Consider the following 24,244-nt stretch of genomic DNA (forward strand, 5'->3'; position numbering starts at 1 on the left):
CAAAACCAATCACAAATTAACAAACAAAATACCAAATAAGAAGAAAAAGAAATTGAGAAACCAAAACGTAAAAACTCCTAGGAAAAAAAACGAGAAATGAACAGTAAGCAATATGGTTATAAGCATGACCACAACATTTCATCATCATCATTAATCATTAATTATTTCGGTTTGAAAATTAATCAAATGCATTTCGTCCGCTTCTCTTCACTGCAGCCATCAGAACTTAAGAAAATAACAAAAACTTATATTTATTTAGAGCTGGCAATATTGAATAATTATTTATTTGTCTTTTTCCTTTGATTATTTATTTGTGTTTTTTTCTTTTAATTATTTAATTCAGAATAATATTTCAAAAAAATAATTAATCTCCCTCCTTCTCCCTCCCCTCCGTAAGGCGTAAGCAACTATAAATACGCGTTCTGGCCACCCACTCGTTTCAATTCTATAAAATCATCAACGTTTCTTTTCCTTTTCTCCTCCTCTTCTTAAAATCACACAAGCAACCACACACACAAAAGTAGTAGATCTCTCGCTCTGCAAAATTCTTCCAAATCAATGGCAACCAAAGTCTATATTGTGTAAATCTCTCTCTCTTTATACTCTTAATTTTCCATTTCTAATCTCTTATAACCTTGAATTAGTTTATTTGTATTCAATCGCGATTTGAGCAAGGGTTTATTCTATTGATTCATTTGCAAATATTTAAAGCCTGCATTGCGTTTGTTTGTTTCTAATAAGTTCTTCTGATTTTTAGTGTCTGATCTGTATTATATCTCTAATTAATCATGCAGTTTAGAATTTTAATTTATTTTTTTATTTTTTGAATTAATTAGTGTTGCTAAGCTCATCTTATGCTTGGTGACTAAGATGAGATATAAATGTGCGGTGTTGATTTTTCGGATCTTTGAATGCAATGGAGTTCGAGGTCTTGTCGGTATTCACATGCTTCTTGTTTTCATGTCAGCCGAACATTTAATTCAATTATTTTTTGAGTGAGTCGGTCTCAAGTTCGATCTTCTCCTTTGTAACCCAAAAGAATTATATATATATATATATATATATATATATATATATATATATATATATATATATATATTGCTGCTCCTTTATTGTTCATCTGGCAATCCTTTCATTGCCTGGTATTTTCCACCTGTAAATCTTTTTAAAGGCTCTGAGGAAGTAAATTTTTGTTGCTTAAGTGTTGAAGTTAGAGTATATTTAGCTCTCTCGTTCCATAAAATTTTGATAGATTAGTTGAGACAATAATTCTCTGAAGATCCAGTCTAAGTCCCATTAAAAGAAAGGCATTTGCTGCTGCTACAGAGTACAGACTACTATTTTTCATGATTTTCACCAGTTGCATGGATATCGTACTGGTTTGCGGACACTTTATTATTTCACTAAGAATGGTCAATTTAGCTGGTAGTTCTTGCCATGTTATTGGTATGAAGTCTTTTCCAATCTCATTCATAGTGGGCTAGTGGGCACTATCTAGGCATCCACTATTTCGTGGGATGGTCTATTGCGGTCAGTTGGTTTATTGCTAACAGAATACAAAACACAATGAGGGAAAGTATTTCCTTTTTTTATTTTCTTACTTTTTTTATTGGGTGAAGGGGGTGTTTGAATGGGGATATGTCTGCACATAAGTCTAGTTTGCAGACCTAGTATTCTCAGAATCCAGACATTACAGCATAAAATGTATAGTAAGTCAATTCTTTGAAGGATGAAATGATGTGGTGAGCTTGTTGGCGCTGTGTCAGTTTAGGCATGATGAAGCATGAAAGTCACCCTTATCTATTTTGTCACTGTGTCCAAAGTAACCATGACATATGACTCACTCATTTCAGTGGCCTGATGGTCTTCTGTTGCAAATTTAAGTGTTTGCAAATTTTATTTGTCATATCTTAAGGACTCATCTGCTGTACTGTTTGATCATTATGTATGGTGCACCAAGTATTGCAGTCCATATTACCCATTGCCACCTAAGCTTTTCGTATTATGCAAACACTTTCTAGTAGACCAACTTCTGGTTTGGATTAGATGATCTTATGGACAGATATTCGATTGGGTTTAAAAACATGATGGAAAGGCATCACCTTTAATGACTGTTATTAACAGCTTGTGTATATGCGATTTCATGCAAGTTATTCTTATATGCTACAATCTCTCCACATTCTTTCTCCTTACTGAGGTTTTATTTTTTGGGGGTTTAGGGATGAGGTTATGATGAAGCATGCTTTGGTGAGACGCATGCTTTGGACTTTTCTCCTCATAATCTGTCTCATAAAATTTCTTATAACTTCTACAGGTACTATTCCATGTACGGGCATGTAGAGAAACTGGCAGAAGAGATTAGGAAAGGGGCTTCATCCGTTGAAGGTGTTGAGGCCAAATTATGGCAGGTAAGGAAGTATATGTTGAACTATTCAGTTTACCTTCATGTTGTAGCCTGTATATGATGATAGCGTCTTTGTTTTTGTGATGTTGAACTATTTAGTTTACCTTCATGTTGTAGCCTGTGTATGATGATACATAGTAGAATGCCACCAGAATTTTAGATTGAAAAGGAACTAGGATTCCTTTGAGACTCGTGAATCTAGACTTGCTTATAAAAATGTTGGCTGCTTGTGAAGTTCTGCGGTTATCAGAATTCATCATCAACATCCATGGATCGATCCCATGCTTTATGTGAACTGCTGCATGCAGTTTTGAAGGTTTTCAATGTCATTGCATTTATGACAATCAGTATTATCACTTTATTCTCTCTCCTAATTATGTCAATGTTGCTCCCACGTCCCAAGTTTTCTCATCTTGTTTGCCACTCAAGTTTGTAATCTAATAAAATAGGAATGCAACTTGATAGTTCAACTGGTGGCTAGGAAATCCTTTTAGTTCAATTTTTCAGAAGTTTTCTACTTGAATTGATTGGTACAGCTACTTATCATTTTAAGCACAAAATTCCACTAGCTGTCACAGTCTGTTGCTTACCATGGTTTTGGAACAATGCTGAAATTTCTTGGATTATTTTTTGAAGCAGAGGCTCCTCCTTGTGGTTTTTAAGATATTGCAAAAAAAATGTACTTATCCAGTCCTCATGTGTATCAGGTTCCTGAGATACTGCCAGAAGAGGTGCTAGGAAAGATGAGTGCACCACCAAAGAGTGATGTACCAATCATTACACCTAGTGAACTTGCAGAAGCTGATGGCTTTGTGTTTGGATTCCCAACAAGATTTGGAATGATGGCCGCCCAATTCAAAGCTTTTCTGGATGCAACTGGAGGTCTATGGAAAACACAGCAACTTGCTGGCAAGCCTGCAGGAATCTTCTTTAGCACTGGATCCCAAGGTGGTGGCCAAGAGACCACAGCGTAAGTCCCTCTTTCACTGTTAGCAAATTATCTTTTTCCACCGTTAGCAAGTTAAGTGTTTTACTTGAAAACTTGCTAGAAAGTGAAGGCAACGACGCTTTATGAAAATGCTGAGATTGTTACAGGTTGACTGCTATTACCCAACTCGTTCACCATGGGATGATCTTCGTTCCCATTGGCTACACATTCGGTGCTGGCATGTTTGAGATGGAGAAGGTTAAAGGTGGAAGTCCTTATGGCGCAGGAACTTTTGCTGGGGATGGCTCAAGACAGCCAACCGAGCTTGAACTGGAGCAGGCTTTCCACCAGGGCAAGCACATCGCTGCCATCACAAAGAAGCTCAAGGGAGCTGCATAAGTTTACTCGATTACAAGAATACAGGCTGGTCTTCCATTTTTTACTCTCATAAAATATGCATTTGCAAAGAATAATTGTTGATCTGCTGGTTATTATATGCCTAGTATGTGTGTAATACGATAGTATTAATTGCCAATGATCACAAGGTTGATTGTGCTTCCATTTGTTCCATTCCCCAATGCATTATAATTTGGTTTCTTCCGTCCTCTGTTTTCAGGACCTTTGCTTTAATCCACTCTCTTGTATGTTGAAAAGCAGTAAGATTTACATAATCGTATGAAATAAGATTTTTTTTTTATTTTTTTTTTAAGCTGATGCCAGGCAGAGCCCTGCTTTAAGCAGCGCGCATCAATCTATGAAATTAAACCATAGTTCTATCAAAGTTCCTTATCTTGCCATTGCTGATTGTGCCTACAGAAACAGTTGCTTCTCATTCTATACAACCACGCTGATCTTTTTATATGAGGTATTTTTTGTTTAGAGATGTATAAAAACTAACTTTTATTTTTATTAAAATAAATTTATTTTTGACATTAACCTATTAAAATGATAAATATATTAAAAAAATTTAAAATATTTTAAAATTACCGGCTATCCGCAACGCGAACATGATGTTATATATAGTAGGCCCAAGTGAAACAAAGCATCAAGAATAATCACATCTAACAAAAGTCAATACAGTCGACGTTCCACCAGCTATAAAGTATAACCTCACCTTCATGTTCATGCTTGAAAGAAATATATAAAACACGATGGTCCGGTAAATATTAAGAGGAATTTGATTCATCAATCATTTATTATTTAGTTATTGTTCTCCGATCAGTAGATATGAGAACCAACCTATTCTCGGAATACGAATCTCCAAACAAGGCTGTTCATCTCATTAAAAAGTGTGCCCTCAGGCAAGCTTTTCTCAGCCACTCGGATTCTGGATTGCAGGGATTATTAAACATGGTGCAAATGCAATATATGATGGCGTCTTTTCCTTGTTCTAGCTTGTAAATTATCGTTTTACAACCAACACGTAAAAGGGTTTTGGCTTCTTTGCAATCAATGAACTTCGAATTGTCATTGCAATCAGGCATCTGTCACCAAGAGAAGTGTTGCAACTCTCAAAGCTGTTTCTTCCCGTCATCCGGCCAGCCATCCAGTCGCAAGTGAATTCTCCAGTCTCACCACTTTTTACGTGTAACTTACCTATAGCTTTTCTTTCTCTGCCTAAATGCTTGACTTCCCTTTTCTGCTTATGCAGCAATCAATTCTTGTACCAATAAATAAAACTTTGTACTACAGTATCTTCAACTTAATATATGATTCGACATTAAATTCTGTGCTCGATTTCCAAGGTAGCTAGGCTGATGTAATGTATTACCTCATATCTTCTTCTCTGCTTTATGCTCATGCCATGCTTGCATAGTTGGATGCCCATTAGTAGTGATAATAAAAATCTCAAGCACTCATTGCCTTGCAAGTTGACAAATATAAACTCTCATCAAAACATTTTTAACTCCACTGCACTACCCAGAACAAGAGTCTTAGGGCAATCATTTTTACCCTAAACAATTACAAGATTCCACTTTTTCTCTCTAAATATGGCTCTCCTTTCCGATACATTTTAGATTTAAATCTTAAAAAAATTATGCAGTGGTAATTTTGCTGCAGCACTGGCTGACAAAAAGCTCATGGAACTTTGAAAATAAGGTTTCCAATTGATGAAATGATCGAAGAGGAAACAGTCCCTTTAAACTCACATGATGAGTACTGACTGAACATGAGCAGGCAAAAGCTATACTTAAATGCAAGATAATGATGGCATTAAACTAGCTGAAAAACCAATTCTATTTGTTGCAATGTCATTGGATTCGACTGGTCTAGCATGTCTAGTGGTATCTAGCCTTGAAATTTATGTCTTAAATTTATATATATAAAAAAAGGATATGATGCTCGTGAACATTGAAAATTTTCTGTACTTTAAGAGAAAGATATGTTTTAAGTGCAAGAATTAAATCAAACAAAGCTCCTAGAGCAATCTTTGTTTGTTTCGATCCTTCATCCTTGAAGGGTTTATACAGATGTCATCTTTTCTTTTGTGGAAATTTCTCTTTGACAATTTGAGTAACTGGAGCAGTCTCCAGTTTCCTACTCCTCTCTCTACTGCCCTGAAGAGGTCCCGTGCCCAGGATGATCAGTGAATCACATGCATGTGGAAGAGTAACATCCTGTATCTTGCAACATACGATGTATATATAGCCCAATTAATGACATTATATTATATTGGTAAAGAATGTCTATAATTAATTCCTTCCAAGTAAGAATCTTTGTCAACATTAATATTGTAACTCAGCTGGGCAGGATAGTAGATTGAGATAAATATGAATATTGCAAAAGAGAAAAAAACAAGAAAGAAAACACAGGTTAGGTTTAATGTGATTCGATAATGTATTTATATTCATACGAGCGAGGAGCTATATTCTTTTATATATCAAATTAGATTTACATGATATGTATTTATAGTAAATCCCAGTCTTACAAGAATATTAATAATTTCAAATAATAATTTTTATCGTATTTCTCTGCTCTTCTTATTCCGCTCTACTTTGATATCTGTACATGTATTAAAAAAAAAAGTGCATCTAAGAATAAATAAAAACTTGTAATAGAAGACAAATATAGAGATAGGAAAGTAAGCTTTTGAAATCTTGAAGTCACATGGAAGACTGTAATATTGGTGAAACAATAATCAACTCTTAGATTCTATGTTTTTTAGTAAAGTTGATGTAACTTTCAGTAACTTTAAAAATCATAAAGTACTTGATATATTAATTATAAGGTCCCGAATCCGGTGCTGAGCTTAAAAAACTACAAGTTTATTCAATGATGTAAGATCATAATTTATTGCATAATTAGAGGATTAAGCAACAAATTAATTCCAAATAATTACTTGGAAAGATTCTCTCCATTTTTTTTTCTTATTCGTTGTTGATTGGCATCTTGACACGATCGATTTCCATATTTCGTACACAGATTTGTCTTGAAAACAAAAATCATCACAACTTGAGCCCTTGTTTCTCGAATTTGTACACAGAAATCAATCATTGCTACGATTGGAAGAGGATAAATGGTTTCTCTCCAGTCCGTCATTTGATACAAAAACTTTTACTCATCTTCTTGTTGCTTTCTTCCGAAGAATTCAACATCAAAGTTTTCACTTTCCTCCTACAACACATATATATTTCTTGTGTTCCCTTTAATCATATTTCATAAATACAAACAAGCAACCCTTGAAATAAGTAAATAGGATCATCTATTCATAGTTTCCAGCAGTCTCGAGCATAAAATTAATCAGCAGTACTATTTTTTTTTGTGATGTTTCTACATGTGAAAGTAAGAGAGATTAATGAATAATCGGATTGCCTTCACCTTCCAATGGAAGCCCCTCAATGTGGCCATTGGATGAAAAGCACAAAAGCAGAGACTGATAGCATCTACACACACATACCTCCATCCCTAACATTTGATGAAAATAAAAACCTAAAAGAGGAGGAGGTGTGGACCACCTTCTGACTTCCACTAACAATATTCCTAACACATAAACAAATCAAAAGTGAGATTTCCAATCAAATGACATCCCCACACTCACTCCCTATCCTGGAATTCAATTATTCCCTTTCATTCCTTTTCCCTCTTAGTTAAATCAAAACTGAAGCTAGTGCCAGTTCTATTCATGAAATATATATATATATATATATATATATATATAGCAGTAGGAAAAAATATGAAAGACAAGAGTTTCTTTATATATCTTCTACTAAACTCAGCTACTTAATAACAGATTAATGTTATCTAAACTAAATCTTCTTGACAGTACTTTCCCTAAAATCAGCACCTATTTTCGTTCCTGACCCACGTTTAATTATTACAGCAAATAATATAGTTCCAAACGTTGGCCATATGCATCCTTTTGCCTTTCCGAGAAATGTATTAAATCTCTTTGAATGTACTAGCTGATATGGTAAGTGAGCCTGCCTGCCTTTAAGATTATCTGAAGAGAGGATTTAATCTCGATCAACACAGAAACTGGCGCTAACATACTTCTAGCCGTCGAAACAAAAATATCATTTTGCCTGTAACTGGCCGCGTGTACCCTTGGAGAGTCATTTCCTTTTCTTTCTCTTTCACAGTTTCTCTACATAGTGTTCTTTTCCATCCAGAACTACAGTTAATATGGGGCTTCTTTGTTTTCTGTTCCTTATTTTTTCTATCGTTAATCTTATCATTCCCAACTTGGCTAGGGTTTGATAAGATCATATACACTACTTGCATAGAATCTGTTCCCATGCCCGAATTTTTTACCATCGTCCTTTCCTTTTATCTGAAAGTCCCTCCAAATGTGGGGGACCAAAAATCAACTGTGGTCTCATGAGTAACCGGAAAAGTGCTCGATACCGGTACTAAACATAGCCCTCGGCTTCTAAGATCTTGTTTTTGTCCTTCAGAGTCCCTGGACTTCTCAGAACTCTACAGCAAAAAAGAAGATGCCATATATCAATTTCATGAACAGAAAAAAAGATTCTTACTCCTTGATATTAATTGAAGAATTTATAGTTAAGTATTGAATAATCGTTGGAATAGTTACTATATGATTGTATACTTCTGGAGGGAGAATATGATTGTACCTGCTGGTGGTGTATGGGAGCTCCATTTTTCTTGTATGGGGTGCTCAATTCCTGAAATATAAAATTAGAAGATGAATATTATAGAAATGCTAGACAAATGTACACTTAATGGATGAATGCATTATTTACAGCTCATGTCCTGCATCATTTCTTTAGTATAGTTTTCACTAGAAGGATGCAAGATTTGTATAAGATCACTTACAGTGACTTGCGCATGGAGAAATTTGATGTATTCAATAGCTTCAGAGAGCACCGAGGCTGTATCAGTCTGACATGATAACATGATCACAGGCCAAAAAGACAATCATTGATAAGCTTTAATGATTCAAGAATGAAAATGATCTGTCACTATTTACTCTTCGTGAGAGTGAGCAGCAGAAAAACAAGAGAGTTATCTTACCTTTCCGAAAGGTGAAACCAATTGTTGGAGTGCAGTGATTCTGTCCCCCATCTTCTCTTTCCTCGCCTATGATCAAAGCTACTAATTCTCATTCATGTCTATAAATGATGGAAAGGATAAAAAGCTTGTATAGACTCATCTTGTCAAAATCTTTTCTTAAATTTTTTTGTACCTTAAAAGCTGGCGAAGGTGATGGTGTTTCATTTCTTGGCCTTTTTGCTCCTGCTTCACCCCCACTTTTCTTTACTGCTGTATTCGAATCCCGTACTTCAGATATATTCTGCTTGGAAAAAAAACGAGTGACCCAAAAACTATCAATCTAAATAGTCCAAACCCTAATCTTGAAAGCACAATTAATTACCGTCAATCGAATATCTGTAAATTGCATTTAGCTATATATATAAGGCTCAGGTGTAAAGATGCCTGGTTGTACTCTTCCATTATCATTTATATTTGCATACCTTAGGTTTTTCATCGAAATTGGATGGGGTAAACTGCGGTTGCATCGACGGGAAAAAGCTCGGACGGACATCACTCATGGCACTTGAAGATGCATTCCAAAAGGGAGCATTATTGGAGAGGTGCAACTGGTTATGAGGAGGCTGTTTGGGTGGTGAATTTCTCAAGAATTGAGGTATTTTAGACCAAGAAGGCAACAATTCATTAGTGCTAACACCATAATTTGCCCCATATGCATAACCCATCGATCGGTTGTCGAACGAAGACTGCTGTACTTGATTATCTGATCCCAATAGTCCTTGCAACATGGTTGAAGGGCTTCCATATATACCTGATGAATCCATTGGGAAACTAGACTGCAAGCCTTGACCTGTCACAGTACTATCACTGGAGCTCCCGTGAGGACTAAACTGTGGTTGATCTAAAGAAAAGCCCCGATTCATTTGCTTAAACTCATTCATAGAGGAGTCTCCACTGACCCCAGCGAACACTCTCTCTGATGATCTCCACTGAGCTTGAGAAGATCCAATCCCAGTTTCTTGCTGATAATTGGTGCTTGAACTCAAATTATCTTGTAGCATCGATCGAAAACTGCTCTCAGACTTATCTCCGCGACTGCCAAAAAAATTGAGCTTTAAACTCGATATTTATATTTTTTATAATAATGGAGTGTATTAATTAAAAGGTAGTCATTTTAAATTCGGTAGGTATGCACATAAAGAAACTAGAAAAATATACACATGAAGCAAACTCGCATAGCTAGCGTTACAAGTGTGTATTTGTATGTGAACTTACAGTAAGGCCTGGTTCCAATCAATGGCTGGTGAAGAGAGGCCTAAACCCATCATATGCAAGTCAGCAGAAGAATCATGGCCTTGTTGCAGCTTCTGGGAATCATGGAAAACAACAGAACTATCCGAGACTGAAACAGTTTCCATAGAAGACCTTCCTTTGACATCAACCATTTCTGTTGGCCAAGCAAAGCTTCCTAAACTAGTATGTCCCGAAGTTGTAGATGATGATACAGTACTATCAAACCTGTTCCTGCTTGATGAAGATGAATCCCACCAGTTTGTGCTTGTGTACTCATCTGCCATGGCTTAACTATAGCGGCTGCTTCTCTTGAGCTGGTCTCTGTTTGGTTGTTGTGCGCAAGATTCTTGTGCTTTGTTTCTTGATTTCTTGGATGCTTTTACTAAGCTTCTATGGTTACATAAAATGATAGAAAACCGTTCAGTGCAAAACTCGAGTATATATAGGAGTGGTCGCCAAAGTGACCATTTGGGTCCTGTGGTGTGCTAACGAAAGAACTAACCGGAATGTTGGCGGTTGACCTTTCTCTGTGTGTGTGTGAGTGAGTGACTAAGGAAATGTCTTTTTGATATTGATTTTTTATTTTTTTATTCATTTGTTTGGCCTGGCTACCAAAGAATAGTATATTTTGATACGGTATTGCCATGCCTATGAAATCATGCCAGGTTAGGATCCACTTGTGTTAATTGGAGCCACTGGCCCAATCATAGAGCAGGGAATGCTAGCCATCTCACTATTATCATCATCATCATCTATTATAATATATAATAGCAAGTATTTTCCTCAAAGCAATGATTTCTATGTACAGAGCTTCATTTTGTACAGGTATTCCAGCTGCAATTTTTAATTTTTAATGGTTGTTTTCGTGGGGTTTTGGTATGAGATATTTTATTTCTGAGTTTAACGAATGGAAAAATATTATTTTAATAGATTTCAAAAAAAAAATATTTAACATATTTATAGATCTGCACAATTATATGTAATTATATTTTTATTAATATTATAAATATAAAACTTTGTAAGAGAATTTATACCCACATTGACAATATTTTTGTATCTGTGTACCTACAAAATAAAAGTTTTCATACCAAAAAAAAAATCCCAAGTGGATCAATTGTGTTAGCAATAGTTGCAACAGTTTGATAAAAATCATTTCCAGTAATTAATTTATACCTTCGGTCATGGGACAATTATTTTGAAATTGAAGAGCCATGATCACTCCACACTACATTGCTCAGAAAGTGCTAGGCACCAAAGCACACGTACGTGCATAGTACTAGAACAAGTTAATGATGCTAACCTAGCTAAAAGTTTCGTCACTTCACTTCCTCAATTCATTTACCGGAATTTGCAATAAGCTATATATGCATCCACCGGATTCTGATGTACCAAAATACATGCATTATTCATGGAGTTTTGCTTATTCCATTAGACAAGGATCGAGGCATATGGACAAGGAAAAACACATATTTCCTATATGAGATTGGAATTTAATTTACAAAGTGTTTTTTTTTTCAATATTACACACATGACAAACTTTACATGCATTCATGAAAATTTTTGAATTGAGCCAAATCAAACCTAAAAAACTTTTCATTCAAAACTTGAAATTTCTATGATTTATTACTAATTTTATCAAAAATATTTTTGGAAAACTACTTTTTAAAACTCATAATTGAGATGATACGATGAGAACCACCACATATGTAAAGTGGTGACTATTTCTATTTATATTGAATTCATGAATTGATTACATATCAGTTAGAGATTGCATGAATTGATTATATATCAATTAGAAGTTAAAACATGGAAAGTATATACAATGGGATCTCCTATAATTAGGGTTAGTTATATGGCAAGCCTTTAATTATGGCAAAGTATCATGAAAACACCCCTCTAACCCACCCTTACCCCTCGTGCAAGTTAAGTGCTGGATTGGAATGAATGTGAATCTTGGATCTAAAAAATTTAAAAAGAGGTTGGGAAATGCTTTTTGAAAATATGTTGGCATCCTATATGTGAGAGGGCACATATTGCATTTAAAGTTTGCCAACAACAATAAGTTATCGAAGGAAATGATAGTCTAATTCAACATGTTTGACCTTCTTGTGAGATACAAGGTTAGAGCTAAAAAAGGTGGCACCTTTGTTGTCATATAAGAGAAGAGGCCATTATGATATAGGAACATATAGGTCATGAAAAAGATATATGAGCCAAAAGAGTTTTGTTATGTATATACAAAGCACGATACTTAGATTCACAACAAAAATGGGACACAATAGGTTTTTTTTAGCACTCCAAGAAACCAAGTTGTCATCGAGATAAATAGAGTAGCTAGAGGTAGAATGATGAGTGTTAGGACAACCTGTTTAGTCAGTAATGGAGTAAGCAGCTAAAGCACTAGAGTGTAGATGGGCGAAAATAAAATCCAAAATAGAGGGTGCCTTTGACATTGTGTAGAATACGCTTAATAATAAGAAATTGATCATTGTTAGAGTATGCAAATATTGGCTAATATGAGCAATGTCTAGGTGTGTCATAATCAAGTATTAGAGTGCGCCAATGAGAGACCAGTAAATAGTGGGATTCAGAAAACGAGGACCATCAACAAACAGATACTAGGAAACAACCATGAGAATATGGTCAGGTTTGCTATCAAGTAACTGAGCTCGAGTACAAATATCTTGTGTATATTTTAAAAGACTAATAAAAAGACCATTCATAATTTGCGAAGTCTTTGAATTAAGAAAGTAATTAAAATTATCTAAATCTTGTGTGGTGAACTTTAAAATGAAGTTTACTAGTAAAGTTGTTAAAAATAGATAAGTTATTATTAATATTAATAATTTCATTAATGTAAAGAAGAAAATAGATAATGTTTGAGTGCTTATGAAAGACAAATGGAAAAATATCAACACAGCTGTAGAAAAAACCAAGTTTAATTAGAAAAGGTTAAAGCTCTAAAACTAAGCATGATGATCTCACTTGAAACCATAAAAGGTTTTCTTTAGTTGACTTACATGATTAGGAAAAAAGAATAATTGTACATAAGAGGTTGTTCTATATAAACATTTTTAGTAAAAGTTTCATTAAGGAATGTATTCTTAACATTAAGTTAATGAAAAGGCCATTTATTGGTCACAATAATAGAAAACATAACACAGATAGTGGTAGCCTTGATAACAAGAATAAAGTATCAGTATAGTTAAGACCAGGTACTTATGTATGGCTTTTGACAATAAGGTGAGCTTTAAATTGCTCAATGGACCTATCGAGTAGATATTTGATCTGAAACACATATTTAGATCCCACAATATTGGTGTTTGCAAGTTGAAGGACTAAAATCTAAGTGTGATTATTTTACAGAGCGTGAATATTTTTATCCATGACAACAATCTATATAGGATTCTTATCAACAAATTTAAATCCTTAAGGTTCAATAAAAGTAATAAGAGCAGAAAAAGTATAAAGGTCTCATTACACTAGGGTTTGCCAAATGTAATGTTTTGAAAATACTAGTTTTAGCTCGAGTGATCATAGGGTGAGAACTCCAATGAAATGCAGGAGAAGAAACATTAGTAATGGATCATGTCTTAGTAAGGGATGGACTAGAAGCTGGTGGTGGTAAAGAGGGACTTGCAAAAAAACTAATATCCTGTAAAGACCTAGCCACTATATTAGTATAAATAGCACACATGACAGATTCAGATTCATTAATATAAGGAGAATGGTGTTCCAAGGTTAAAGATGAAGGATCTATATGGAGAAGATTCAATTCTAGAAAGTTAGGAAAGTGTAGAGAGGAGAGTGGCTGAGCTTAATATGTATCAACGAAAAGAAAAAAGATTTTCATCAAATTGAACATGTCGAGTGATATAAAACTGAGAGGTTACAGGATCAAGACAACGAGACCCTTTATAAGAGGGATTGTAACTTAAAACAAATACCCGGAATACTAAGAGGAGAAAATTTATTAGATATATAATCATGTAAACAAAGATAAACATGACAACCAAATGGATGAAGATTTTTATAATTTGAATATGAATCATAAAAATACTCAAATGATGACTTACCTCCAAGAATGATATAAGAAAATAGTTAATGATATTAGCTATAATGTTGAAGACATCAACCTAAAATCAAGGAGAAAAATGTGAGTGAAAAAGAAGAGCTAAGGTAGTTTTCACTCACATGGTATTGTTTCTATTCAGCACGATCATTTTGGATAGGTGTATATGGGTAAAAACGTTGATGGTGAATACCAAAGGTACAAAGATAAACTTTGAAAAAAGTATTAGTAAATTCACCTTAGCCTTCCTTTGAAAATTCTTGATATGAGCAAAAAATTAGTTTTTCATAAAATTTTAAAATTAAGTGAAATAATCATAAAATTCATATTTGAGTTTAAAAAGATAAAGCAAGGTAAATCATAAATAATCAACAATAAAGATAATGTAATAGGTGTATTTCATATATAATTTGATAAGGGAAGACCCCTATATATCATGATGTATAAGATCTAACACATTAGATGTTCTATGTTCATTATGAAAATAAGGTAAACAATTATTTTTTGCAAGTTGACATGTATATAATTTTGAAGAGGGAAATAAAGATAATGATGTCTTTTTTTTATTTAAGTAAGAAATAAGAGAATTATTCACATGTTCAAGGCAAGCATGCCATAAATCATATGAAGCATGTAGAGATTTATTCTAAAATACAGAAAAAAAAAATGTTGAGTTATCATGCTCTAGTACATATAAACCTTCATCTCTCTTATTGGTTGTACAACTCTTTTTATTTGACAATTCTGAATAAAAAAAAGAATATCAATAAAGGTAAATAATAAGAAAAAAATATTAATTTACTAATTGAAATGATAATTTTTTTTATAAGGAGAGGAACAACCAAGACATCTAATAATTGAATATTTAGAGTAGGAAAGAGGGTACCGATATATGTAATGGGTAGGGAGGCTTCATTCTTTATAATTATTAAATCCTTACCCATATAATGGCAAGATTGGTTTAAAATGGATAAGATTGGTTTAAAATGGATTGGTTATTGGACATATGAGCTTAAGCTCGAGTATCTAAATACTAATCAAAGGCTATAAGTTCTTTTATAGAACAAGAACTAGTGAATGCCCTAGTAAGATGAGCACTTGAGTCATTGTGAGCATATCGTTACTTACACCTATCATCAAAGTGACCATCAATTCTATAAATTTGGCAGCAAGGAAGGTGATGTCTTTGAATAAATTAAAAGCGACTATTAAAGTTGCAGGAGAAATTTCTCTGATTTGACTACTTGGAACCATGATTTATGGCGATGCACAACACAATATGAGGAGCAAAAGGCTCAAGAGACTTCTAAAAAAATATCAAAGCTCTCAACTTTAGAGGCCAAATCACTAAAACAAAGGAAAAGTGTAAGGGTCATTTGTGAAGTAGAGAAGCTTAAAAAATCAAAATTGAGGATTAGTACCTTTTATCAGCATCATCAATATGTTGACCAATTACATGGAGTTAGTGATAGAGAGCCTTGAAGGCTTAGGCATAAACAACAACAAAACATATGCCGCACTTTATTGGTTGAAGATTGTTTTTAAGACGGAGTTTATAGGCCTTCGAATGGTGGCTAAAAATGTGCTCTAAGGTGATCCAAACGTCGTGTGTGGTAGAAAGATTGATGACCTTAGCCATAGCCCTTTCAATAAAAGAGGAAAACATTGGTTTAAGAAGACATTGGTTAATAGCTTTTCATGCCAAGTGTTTGTCATTTGGTATGTGAGAGTTAACGAGTTCAAATTAAAGTGGATGTATAATGGTTCTATCAGCATAGCCCATTAATTGTAACTCTCAAAAGGAAAAGGAGTTGGTTTTTTCAAATGAGATAGTCGGTGCATGAAAGCTTGATGATGATCGTGTGAATAAAGGTGTTGAAAGGGACAAGGGTGAAGGAGGATTCAATAGCCATTGAAATGAAGGTTTACAAGATAAAAAAAAAAGATGTTAATCCAATTCAAAACTCTGATACCATGAGAGGTTTTGATGAAAACCATCACACATGTATAATGATGAGTGTTTCTATTTATATTAAAATCTATGAATTGATTACATATCAATTAGAGGTTAAAATATAGAAAGTATACACAATAAGATCTCCTAGAATTAAGAGTAAGTTAAATGACAAGCCTTTGATAAAAGCAAAGTATCCTCACCAATAATCATTGGATTTGGATATGCATCGATGAAATTCACTAAGTTCAATTGATAACTATGATTTTTAGGAGAAGTATTTTTGGGAATAATTTTCAACAACTAGAAATAATCCTATCCTAATCAAAATACAACCTATTATATAATACATGTATTCCAATAAATATATAGTTGACACAATAAATATTTATTATATTCAAGAACTAATGAATATTTTTTGTTACAAACACTTACTTTTTTACATGGGTGCTTGATTGATCATCAGGACAAAGACCATTAGCTTCTTGACAATCACCTGAAGGAAATTGGCAATCAACTCAGCATATCAAGAACATCTAGTGGGTGGTCAAATTGTTGTTGATCAAATAAATTTTGTTTGCTAATTATGTGAAATTGTAAATTTAAAGCATCAATTAATATTGTTCCTATATTTTTTATGTTGGTGAAATGACTGGGATTCAAGATTAGCATATACTTTAATTAAAGGAAGATTAAATATCTATGATGAGTCAACTATGTTAGAATTGTATGATTACGTGTGGTATAAGATGATAATATATTTTTTTAGTCAAGGATAAGATCATTTTGACCTTTGCTATAAGTCAAAGATAATTTGGAAGTTAAAGAGGAGTAATTGTTGTTGTGTTTCCTTGCAATGATGCTCTTAGCCTCGTCTTTTATGATTTTTTTTCCCTTTTCAATCGGAATCGTCTTTGTAAAAATGCAGGAGGAGGAGAAGGTTTGATAAAATTTTATCATTTTGAAAATAATTTTACTTACTATGAAAAGAGAAAAGAAAATATCCCTATAGAATTATTAATTTTACTTACTAATATCTTAACACAAAGAACTAAAAAACAAAAACAAAAACAAATCTCGAATAGTACTACTTTATTCATATGTACCAAATCTGTTTCCATCAAGAAAAAAGAAAATTGACAATCACTAACACCTATTGCAATTATGTCACTATTTCCTCAAAATCATTATTAGGGGATAAATTATAGCATAGCTATAAAACCATGTGCAACTATGATCTAATTCAAGGGTTGAGCGATTCACTTTAGATTAACCTGATTAATCCAAAATTATATTATTTCAAGTTTTTTTAAAATAAAACAATATCATTTAAAAAAAAAGTTAAATTATATCTTATTTAAGTTTTGACTGAATGAATCTAGTTATGAATTAACTTGTTTAATCATTAAATTTTATCGGAATAATTCTTATCAAATTTAACATAAAAAGTAGATATGTTCCGGTTTAGGCTAAATAATACTCAAAATTATAGTATTTAATTAATAGAAAAATATTGTCAAATTGATTAAAAAAAGAAGAAGAAGAAGGACAAGCATTTAGATTTTGACTTTCAAGGTTGGGTGATAGATGATGAGGCGGCGGCTGCAGCATGAGGAGGAGGAGGAAGAAAGATAATGGTGGAGGAGAGAATACAGGAAGAATCACGCGTCACGTGGAAACAATTATATAACCTTTGTTTTTGAAATCTAAAAGAGTCAACGGGTAGGGTCCATGAGACTTGCACGCGTGCCACGACAAGTGGGTCCCGCGACATAGGCCTCCTAAATTCCAAACCCATCCACAGGTCAGCCAGCTTCCTCATCAAAGTCAGAGCCAGAAATTGACACTTCTAGGAGGACTTGTACCTATTAAAAACAAATTTGTGTTATCTTCTTCAAATTCTAATCATTTGGCCTCCCGTTGTTCACATTTCAATTTACTCTTCTTCCCCCATATTTCAATCTTTGAAGAAATTTATGTCAAGGACTGCACTAGGATTGCTTGAGGTGGCAAATAATTCTATTTTTCATATTATTATTTAGTACAAGAAGAATTAAATTATGAATACATTAATCATGATAATGAATTTAAGACTCCATTTAATGTATTCTTGATGTACAAATTTTAGGTCAATTAATACCATTACAGGAATTGTTGTTTCTCCATTTTTATTTATATGCATCATGTATAAGGATATAAATTTACTTTAAACCCGATGTATATCGAGCCTATCTAATTTAAATGGATGAATATTTTTTGGATAGTTACTCTACTCGATAAATAATAGGTAGAATATATATATTATCAAGTTTAATCCAAAAACCATCCGAACCTAACTTGAAATACATATTTATAAAAGATTTAGATTTTTTTAATATATTATATATTAACTATTTTGTTTTTTATCGAGTAATAAATAATAGTTGATAATAAATATCCATATGAATACTCAAAACTTAGCGAAATGTTTATAAATATTTAAATTTTTTACTTGACAAATAATAAATAGTATATAAATATAAAAAAATCATTCTACAGGTACCATTAACATCCCAAATGAAGCAAGCAGAAACAAAATCATTATGACTCTTAATGATAAAGCCATCCGTAAGAGATGAATAAAAAAACAAGAATGATCGGAATTGTCTGGCGGCAACACCTGGGATTGTTATATTTGCAGGTGGGGGGTGGCGTTTCGGTGTTTGTATTGTGCTTTTCTATTGATTTTTAGGTGAGTTTTGGCCAGTTGTTTATAGTTTATACATTCTTTTCTTGGAAATTAGTGGAGGTAGTTGGCAAGTGGCAATTCTAAGAAGCTAGCTGTTGTATATGATCCAATGAATGAATATGGACTTAACTTTATGGGGAACAATTTTGTCTTGGAAGATATATCTTATAATTCTAAAATTCTAAACCATTAAAGAAAATTATAGGATAAGTTTTTATATATACCCCACTTGAAAGAATGAATGAATATGCACGTATCTTTGATTATTGGGAACATTTTTTTATCTAAAAAAATATCATACAATAAAAAATAAATTGTTATAAATTAGCTGAATAACCTTATATGAAACTAAACTTGCTTCTAAATGAATGAACTAATATATATACACAGTTTCAATTAACATCATAATCTGTAAATATAAAAATGATCTTTTGAACAAATTGTAAGCTTTATATAACTATATGAGTCGAAAATCCCTGTCAATTTATTAATTAATTGATTTTTCTTAGAAGTAGGGTTATATAACGTTATGTTTGTTTAAAAATACATTAAAATCAAGTTTTTTTTTTAATTTTTTAAAAATTATTTGATATCAGCACATCAAAACGATCTGAAAATATAAATTTTTTTTATTTTAAGCAAAAAAATTTAAAATTTTTGAGAACACGGTATGCATTGCATTCCCAAACACTCTCTAAATGAGTGAGCTAGCTTTAATAAGAAGAGTAGATGATATTAGAGAATAATATAAAATAATTTTTAAAATCTAATTCAATAGTTTAAATGTTTTAAGTAGAGATGGTTTTTTGACATAAAATCAAACTTTAATGGTTAAACAGTAAAACATTTAAGTTTCATCACTCTATTATATCTAATTAAATTAAACATAAGGTTGTGGTATGGATATGTCAAAGTTTTAAGTATAATTTTTTTTACTTAAGATGGTGTATTAAAGATTAGTAATATAAGACTATTCTTGAAATTTCATTTAATAATTTAAATTTTTAGATTAATATTATTCTTTCATGATGCTTATTGAAGTTATTCATAACACATCCAAAGTGAAACCTTTGATTTCCATCAACAAGAACGATGTTAAATTCATACATAAATAAAAAAAAACAAAATTTCACTAGTTTAAATGCTCAAACAAAAAAGAAAATTTATAATGAATTCTAAAATATTTTTTATTTTTTTATTTATATATCACAATAAATCATAAAATAACATAAAATAAGTTATTTAAATTATTCCTAAACTATATAGTGCCATTTTTTTCCGAGAAAATTATCTTTATCATATTATTAAATGAAGGGCGCAAAATCTTTAATTACAAAAGAAAGGACACAAAGAGTAGCGTCCTCAATTACCTATAATTCGAATACACATCAATTCTCAAGCTCTGTTTATTGTTTTAAAAATCTCTTATTTCAATGAAAAGGGCGAAAAATCCAATTAATTGTAGCTGCAATGTCCCCCGATCGAAACTTGTCTCCTTTTAATGCAATTTTATTGTTGAACCAGCTGGGTTTTTTATGCATACATATATTTTTGTTGGAATGTTGATAAATAAAACCATTATTGACATTGACACGTATGAGAATATTGCCAAATATTCAAGTGTTCTTTTATTAAATACTTTTCCTTCATCATTTCTTTTTTTTTTCAAGCATATAATGAGTTGTAGATAATGTCAATTCTTCGATGATTATATTGTACATAATTGATTTGTGAAAACTTGTGTGGATATGTATTCTACCTCTTAATTAATTATTTTTTTCTATTTTTAAGAAGAATTCTAGGAGCAAATACTTATATATATATATATATATATATATATATATATATATATATATATATATTTCTCCAGGTTGATATAGAATATCATATTCTGTATACGCTAGCTAACAACCCATTAAATGATATTCTATTTCGGTGAAATTTATAAAAGCAATTGACAAGTGATTGGTAAATTTTTAAAAGAAAAAAAAATGGCTGTCAATGATAATTTTTAGAATTAAAGCTCTTTAAAACTAATAAATATTTTTTTTCCACCGAAAAACATAAAAAATTAAGAAAACTACAAATTAATGATAACAAACGGTTCATAAAATAAATATTAAATTTTAAATTATCAGCATCTTTTTATACGTGATTTCAGGCTAAAGAGTGAAGAGTAGTGATGATTGTAATATGAACTAAAAATAAATGATTATTAAATTCCATTATCCACTTATTATGATGCAGAAATACATGACAGACGGACCTAAGTGACACCATGTAAGCGTAATTTGCGCCCGAAGCATTTGGGGACTTGAAGCCAGCCAGTCAACCACAAACATTTGCGTTTACCCCATCAAAATTAATTTTAATTTGTTGTGCCATAGGAAAATGACTAGTTACATTCTTCAACTAATATCAATTTAAAACTCAATCAATTCAAGAATTAATGCAAGTTAGATTAAATAAAATAAGATAAAATATAACATAATCAAACTCGAGTTATTTTAAAAGAAAATTAAAATAATATTTTTTTAAATTAATTTGAATGAATTAATCTAATTTGTAATCTACACACTCGATTATATTTATTTTTTTAATTACTAATTAAAATTAGCACCAATAATATAGATTTGTGTTTTTTTTTTTTGTCAAAGAAACGGTCCTTGCCAATAATATATGTTAACAACGTTAATCAAGAATATTATTCCATAAAATTCATTATTTTGTACATGTACATGTACACATGTTGTTGTCTCTACATATACATAATTTAATAATTAAAAGATTATGAGAAAGATATATAGTTTTTCTAATTATATAACTTTAGTTTTAAGAGTGATTTTAGTGCCTATTTGGAAATTAGATTACAATTAAGCCTCATAACTTTAATTATGAACTTGAAAACGCTACGCAAACAAATTCTCTAAACTAATTATGAACTTGAAAACTCCACGCAAATCCAAACTACGTAACATTTTATTATAAACTGTAAGAAAACACAGCAGACAACGCTAGTAAGTTTTAATTAATAAGTTCTCTGTGTATATCTTTCAAAAATAGAAATTGTTAAGTTATTTCCTCTTTATACGGGGAATAACCGATCCAATATATATATATATAAAGAATATTTTATGTTGTGTCCTTGATAGCATTTATGTACTATTTAATTATTTTTATAGTAACATGAATGCTCTTAAGCTTTTATTTTCCTCTCCCTCTGTTTTTTTTTTCTTCTTTTGCACATGCAAGAATGTTATAGCTTGTTTAAGTCGTATTGTTTTTTTTTTTAATGTAGGTGTTCGGGTCAGTTTGTGCGCATCTCGACTAATCTCACGGGTCCTGAAGTTAGCGATCATATAAACCTCCAGTAACCCTTATATTAGCAACATAAGGTTCGAACTTGAGACTACAGGGGGAGCAAATCCCTTAATCTCAAACTCTTACAACTGGAACACCTACTAGATTGTTCGTTGTGTCATATTTGTTATGCTATGTTGTGCAAGTCATATCTATTATATTGTGTCATATTATGATGTAAGATTAAACACTTCAAATTAATTATTTGATAATTATTATTGTGCTATGTTGTTAATAAAATCACTTAAATAAGAATTATCATTAAAAATGTAACTTAAATTAAATATTTTTTTAAAAAAATATTATAATTAAGAAATTAGAAAATGAATTTTTTCTTAGAGAAATACACAGATTTCATAAAAAAATATAAATAAAGAAGAAACAATAAATAAAACATTAATATATTTTTTTAGTTAAGAGGACCACTACATAAGTTAATTAAAGTCCTAATAAACTGAGATTTAATATAATTAAAATAAAATAATTGAGATTAGAAATTTTTAAAATTTTTACGGTTGTTACCTATGTAATTAAATACAAGTCAATTACTTTGCATTAAATAAAAATATTAAAGTTAGTTAATTTTAGTGAATGTCCAAATTAACAGAATAAAACAATTAGGAAAAAAAGAGAGATAGTAAACAAATGATCACTCAACAGAATCCATCCATTTCAAGCAACCCGTCAACCATATTTGAAAATTGTCAACTTAAGTACATTTCACGAATTCAAGCAATGTTAGCATCAGTGAAGCTTCTGGGAACTTAAAAGTACTTTTACGTTATTTTGAATTTACCGACATTTTAATAAAACTAAAAAATAATTCCTCTTTGTAAAAAAAAAATAAAACCAATAGGATAACAACATAAAATGTTAATCATGTAAATAGAAAACCCACTGGCCATTTTGTTTCCGAATCATTATTTCATCAAAATGATGTCACGATGCTCTAAGCTTGAGGTGTGAAAGCGACAAACTAGACAACCATACTTAGATTTGGACATAAAGTGGTGACCTCCATGTGTGTGTCTGCAAGAGAGAGAGAGAGAGAGAGCAAGCACCACGAGTGAATGAAGGATACAAAGAAGTACAGAGCAAAGCATGTGGGGTCTTTGGGAATTCATCGAAAGTAAAAGGAACACGGCAATACACACACAAGCATGAAAAATACACCAACCTTTTAGCTTTGTGTTAATTTCAACTCCATGTGTTTCTAGCTATCCATCTTCAACTTCATGCCTCTCTTGCCATTCTTTATGTTTTTTCTCCAATATCTTAGTCAATTCCGAGTGTACATGATCACAACGGGTACGTTTACTTCTCGGATATTCCCCTAATATACTATTTACTAAAATTAATTAAGTGCACGATCAATGCTAAAAGAATAAAATATGAAGTGGCTTAGGGTAATTGATCATCTTGTTTGACGTGATAGATTAGTGTAGAAATCATCCAATGGTTCATATATGATGCTAGTTTGATGAGTCTCAAGTCAATGAATTCTAACCATTTAAAAGAAGAAAGTACTCGTCGTAGTCAATTGATATAATTTTGGAAATTGACTAAGGGAAGGGGTGAAAGTACTGAGGGAGCAAGTTGAGTGGTTTAAATTTATTTTCATCTATTTAATTTGGCATTTGAGTTCATATATTCATGGAGAGACTCTTGAATTACAATATAATCTACTGACGTATTATGTCAAATATATTGCTAAGAAATTAGTGGAGTAGCAATATATCTCCTAACATATATATATCGCTGAGGAATCTTAAGAGATTAACTTGATGTCATGCCGAGGAAGAAATTAAGTTGAAATATAAAGAACAGATACATAACCATAGAACCTGGCACTTTGCTGTGGGAGCTAAGTAGGGGATATAGATGATGAAACTTAAGCTTCTAGATCTATGAACGTTCCGGTTCTCTCTTTCTTTCTATTAAATAAAAATAAAGTATGTTTTACTTACCAAATTTTTGCAATTAATTAATTATTGCAGTTCTAATCCTACAAAAACCAACTAAGATTTCCACTTTGTGATCTCAGACTGCTT

The 24,244-nt window shown here is 31.9% G+C and overlaps 2 protein-coding genes across 2 annotated transcripts; one reads left to right on the plus strand and one right to left on the minus strand.

Moving 5' to 3' along the window:
* The first annotated feature begins 379 nt into the window (after positions 1–379).
* Positions 380–4,029, plus strand: LOC133703905 (probable NAD(P)H dehydrogenase (quinone) FQR1-like 1). Its single transcript, XM_062128644.1, has 4 exons — positions 380–581; positions 2,315–2,408; positions 3,112–3,374; positions 3,500–4,029. Exons 1-4 carry the CDS (start codon positions 559–561, stop codon positions 3,729–3,731), a joined length of 612 nt encoding a protein of 203 aa, XP_061984628.1. The 5' UTR covers positions 380–558; the 3' UTR covers positions 3,732–4,029.
* Positions 4,030–7,507: 3,478 nt separating this feature from the next.
* LOC133703166 (transcription factor bHLH123) lies at positions 7,508–10,610 on the minus strand. The gene is made up of 7 exons (XM_062127617.1): positions 10,062–10,610; positions 9,269–9,881; positions 8,980–9,087; positions 8,808–8,873; positions 8,610–8,675; positions 8,408–8,458; positions 7,508–8,249 (listed from the first exon to the last, which is right to left on the minus strand). Exons 1-7 carry the CDS (start codon positions 10,361–10,363, stop codon positions 8,100–8,102), a joined length of 1,356 nt encoding a protein of 451 aa, XP_061983601.1. The 5' UTR covers positions 10,364–10,610; the 3' UTR covers positions 7,508–8,099.
* Positions 10,611–24,244: the final 13,634 nt, after the last annotated feature.

Source organism: Populus nigra, chromosome 9 (assembly GCF_951802175.1).
Source record: "Populus nigra chromosome 9, ddPopNigr1.1, whole genome shotgun sequence".
Classification (NCBI taxonomy): domain Eukaryota; kingdom Viridiplantae; phylum Streptophyta; class Magnoliopsida; order Malpighiales; family Salicaceae; genus Populus; species Populus nigra.